Below are 4,467 nucleotides of genomic sequence, written 5' to 3'. Positions count from 1 at the left end.
TAGAGCCCATAGGAACCCCAACCCCATAGAGCCGCATTAGGACACCCCAATCCCCATGGAGTCCCATAGGACCCCCAACACCTATAGAGCCCATAGGACCCCCAAACCCCCCCAACCCCATAGAGCCCATAGGACCCCCCCAAACCCCGTAGAGCTCATAGGACCCCCCCAACCCCCAGAAAGCCCATAGGACCCCCCAACCCCATAGAGCCCAGTAGGACCCCCAACCCCATAAGAGCCACATCAGGACCCATCCAAACCCCATAGAGCGACCCATAGAGCCCCCCGAACCCCATAGAGCCCATACGGACCCCCCAACATCCCATAGAAGCCCATGCGTCCCACCAGAACCCCATAGAGCTCATAAGGTTCCCCCCAACCCCATAGACCCATAGGACTCCCCCCAAACCCATAGAAGCCCCACACGGACCTCCCCAAACCCCATAGAGCCACATAGGACCCCTCAACCCCATAGAGCCCATAGACCCCCCAACTCCATAGAGCCCATAGGACCCCCTAACCCCATAGAGTCATACAAGGACCCCCAACCCCATAGAGCCTATACGACCCCACCAACCCCTTAATTACCGAGCCCATGGACCCCCACAAACCCCAATAGCAGCCCATAGAAGACCCGCCACCCCATAAGAGGCCCATAGGACCCCCCCCCAACCCCATAGAGCTCCATAGGGCCCATAGAGCCCTACTTGACCTGTGAGATTGTTGATTCTTTGAATAGCCCTTGGCCCGCCAGGACACCACGCGATGGATTGCAATATGCTTGTATTCCGACAAAGCTCCAATAGAGACCCAGATTAGGATAGCCCGCCCAACCCATAGAGCCGCACTCAGGGACCTCCCAATCCCCGATAGAGGCCCCAATGGACCCTGTTAAGCCCCTATTAGACCTGTGAGAGTTGATCTTTAAGGAGCCCTTTGCCCCGACCACCACCACTGGACTCTTGAAGTCTGTGGATACTATTCCGACAAACACCCATAGAGACCCATACGGACCCCCAACCCATATGATGCCCATTAGGACCCCCCCATATCCCATATGGCCCAATAAGAGACCCACAAGCCCCATATGAGCCCACTAGGAACTCCCTATCAAACCTGCATAGGACCCCATAAAACAACCTATTTAGAAACATCCATAGGACCCACCCACTTTAACCTTTGAAGGCCCCACAAAATTCCAATAGTAAGAGCTTATAAGCGGCCACTCCACACCCCATGTGAGCAACCCATGGACCTCCCCCCCCTTGAAGCACCCAGCCACTCCAATAGAGCTCATAGAGACCCCCCTATAAATGATGCCCATTTAGGACACTCCCAACATTCCCGCACCAACCCCATAGACGCTCATCAGGACCCCCCCAAACCCCATAGAGCCCATAGGACCCCCCAAACCCCCCCAACCCCATAGAGCCCATAGGACCCCCAAACCCCATAGAACCCATAGGACCCCCACCCCTACCTTTAAGCCCCCAACCCCATAGAGCCCATAGGACCCTTTAAGCCCCTATTGACCTGTGAGATGTTGATCTTGGAGCCTTTTGCCCCCGACACCACCATGGACTTGAAGTTGTTGTATTCCGACAAACCCCATAGAGCCCATAGGACCCCCAACCCCATAGAGCCCATAGGACCCCCAACCCCATAGAGCCCATAGGACCCCCAAACCCCATAGAGCCCATAGGACCCCCCAAACCCCCCCAAACCCCATAGAGCCCATAGGACCCATAGAGCCCTATTGACCTGTGAGATGTTGATCTTGGAGCCCTTGGCCCCCGACACCACCATGGACTTGAAGTTGTTGTATTCCGACAGCGATTTTTGGGCTGACGAGCCCGTTTTGTCGCGGGCGTCGTTGAGGATCCTGTTCACCTGGTTCTCAAACGTTTGTCTCAGGGTGTTACCGGGGGTCGGCTCCAATTCATTGTTATGGGCTTTTTCTATCACCTGGAACAAGGGAAATCCCATAAAATGAGCCCAAAATCACATAAAAGTACATAAAATCCTATAAAATGAGCCCAAAATCCCATAGAAGGACTCCAAAATCCCATAAGAGGAGCTGAAATCCTATAGAATGAGCCCAAAATCCCATAGAAGGAGCTGAAATCCTATAAAATGACCCCAAAATAACACAACAGGAGCTGAAATCCTATAGAATGACCCCAAAATCCTATAGAAGGACCTAAAATCCTATAAAATGACTTAAAATCCTATAAAATGACCCCAAAATCCCATAAAAGTACATAAAATCCTATAAAATGACCCCAAAATCCCATAAAAGGACCTAAAATCCTATAAAATGACCCCAAAATAACATAACAGGAGCTGAAATCCTATAAAATGACCCAAAAATCCTATAAAATGATCCCAAAATCCCATAGAATGACCCCAAAAGAACATAACAGGAGCTGAAATCCTATAGAAGGACCCCAAAATCCCATAGAGTGAAGCAAAATCCCGTAGAAGGACCCCAAAATCCTATAGGATGACCCCAAAATAACGTAACAGGAGCTGAAATCCTATAGAATGACCCCAAAATCCTATAAAAGGGCCTGAAATCCTATAGAATGAGCCAAAAATCCTATAAAACGACCCCAAAATCCTATAAAATGACCCCAAAATCCCATAAAATGATCCCAAAATCCCATAAAAGGACCCTAAAATAACATAACAGGAGCTGAAATCCTATAAAATGACCCCAAAATCCTATAAAATGATCCCAAAATCCCATAGAATGACCCCAAAAGAACATAACAGGAGCTGAAATCCTATTAAATGACCCCAAAATAACATAACAGGAGCTGAAATCCTATAAAATGACCCCAAAATAACATAACAGAAGCTGAAATCCCATAAAATGACCCCAAAATCCCATAAAAAGACCCCGAAATCCCACTGAGAAAACCAAAATCCCATCGAAGGACCCCAAAATCCCATAAAAGGACCTGAAATCCTATAAAATGAGCCCAAAATCCTATAGAAGGACCCCAAAATCCTATAAAATGACCCCAAAATACCATAAAAGGACCTAAAATCCTATAAAATGACCCCAAAATAACATAACAGGAGCTGAAATCCTATAGAAGGACCACAAAATCCCATAAAAGGACCTAAAATCCTATAAAAGGACCCCAAAATCCCATAAAAGGACCTGAAATCCTAGAAAATGACCCCAAAATCCTATAGAAGGACCCCAAAAGAACATAACAGGAGCTGAAATCCTATAAAATAACCCCAAAATCCTATAGAAGGACCCCAAAATCCTATAAAATGACCCCAAAATACCATAAAAGGACTTAAAATCCTATAAAATGACCCCAAAATAACATAACCGGAGCTGAAATCCTATAAAATGACCCCAAAATCCTATAGAAGGACCCCAAAATCCTATAAAATGACCTGAAATCCCATAAAAGGACCCTAAAATAACATAACAGGAGCTGAAATCCTATAAAATGAGCCCAAAAATTCTATAAAATGACCCCAAAATCCCATAAAAAGACCCCGAAATCCCACTGAGAAAACCAAAATCCCATAGAAGGACCCCAAAATCCCATAAAAGGACCTAAAATCCTATAAAAGGAGCTGAAATCCTATTAAATGACCTGAAATCCTATAGAAGGACCCCAAAATCCTATAGAAAGACCCCAAAATAACATAAAAGGAGCTGAAGTCCTATAAAATGACCCCAAAATCCCACAGAAGGACCTGAAATCCTATAAAATGACCCCAAAATCCTATAAAATGACCCCAAAATCCCATAAAAGGACCTAAAATCCTATAAAATGACCCCAAAATCCCATAAGAGGAGCTGAAATCCTATAGAATGAGCCCAAAATCCCATAGAAGGACCCCGAAATCCTATAAAATGACCCCAAAATAACATAACAGGAGCTGAAATCCTATAGAAGGACCCCAAAATCCCATAGAGTGAAGCGAAATCCCGTAGAAAGACCCCAAAATCCTATAGGATGACCCCAAAATAACATAACAGGAGCTGAAATCCTATAAAATGACCCCAAAATCCTATAAAAGGACCTGAAATCCTAGAAAATGACCCCAAAATCCTATAGAAGGACCCCAAAAGAACATAACAGGAGCTGAAATCCTATAAAATAACCCCGAAATCCTATAGAAGGGCCTGAAATCCTATAAAATTACCTCAAAATCCTATAGAAGGACCCCAAAATCCCATAAAAGGACCCCAAAATCCTATAAAAGGGCCCCAAAATCCCATAAGAGGAGCTGAAATCCTATAAAATGACCCCAAAATAACATAACAGGAGCTGAAATCCTATAAAATGAGCCCAAAATCCTATAGGATGACGCCATAACCCCATAGAAAGAGCCTAAATCACATATATGGACACAAATCCCCCATAAAATCCCCTATAAAACCCCATATAACCCCATATAACCCCATATAACCCCATATAACCCCATATAACC

At 45.4% G+C, this 4,467-nt stretch overlaps 1 protein-coding gene and 1 long non-coding RNA gene across 2 annotated transcripts in view; both read right to left on the bottom strand.

Annotated features, from left to right (window-relative positions):
• The window catches only part of LOC116652682, a 19,657-nt gene extending 17,988 nt beyond the window's left edge, over positions 1–1,669 (bottom strand). Inside the window, exon 1 of the long non-coding RNA XR_004305826.1 lies at positions 1,534–1,669. This is a non-coding gene — a long non-coding RNA (uncharacterized LOC116652682). The remainder of the gene's footprint in view (positions 1–1,533) is intronic.
• Positions 1–2,001, bottom strand: part of LOC107307488 (DNA-directed RNA polymerase II subunit RPB1-like) — a 25,452-nt gene extending 23,451 nt beyond the window's left edge. Inside the window, exon 1 of the mRNA XM_015850995.2 lies at positions 1,762–2,001. Coding sequence (XP_015706481.1) covers positions 1,762–1,986 — 225 coding nt within the window. The 5' untranslated portion in view covers positions 1,987–2,001. The remainder of the gene's footprint in view (positions 1–1,761) is intronic.
• Positions 2,002–4,467: the final 2,466 nt, after the last annotated feature.

Source organism: Coturnix japonica, unplaced genomic scaffold (genome assembly GCF_001577835.2).
Source record: "Coturnix japonica isolate 7356 unplaced genomic scaffold, Coturnix japonica 2.1 chrUnrandom621, whole genome shotgun sequence".
NCBI classification, from domain to species: domain Eukaryota; kingdom Metazoa; phylum Chordata; class Aves; order Galliformes; family Phasianidae; genus Coturnix; species Coturnix japonica.
Note: the sequence above shows the minus strand (reverse complement) of the source record. Positions and strands in the feature narration are given on the sequence as shown.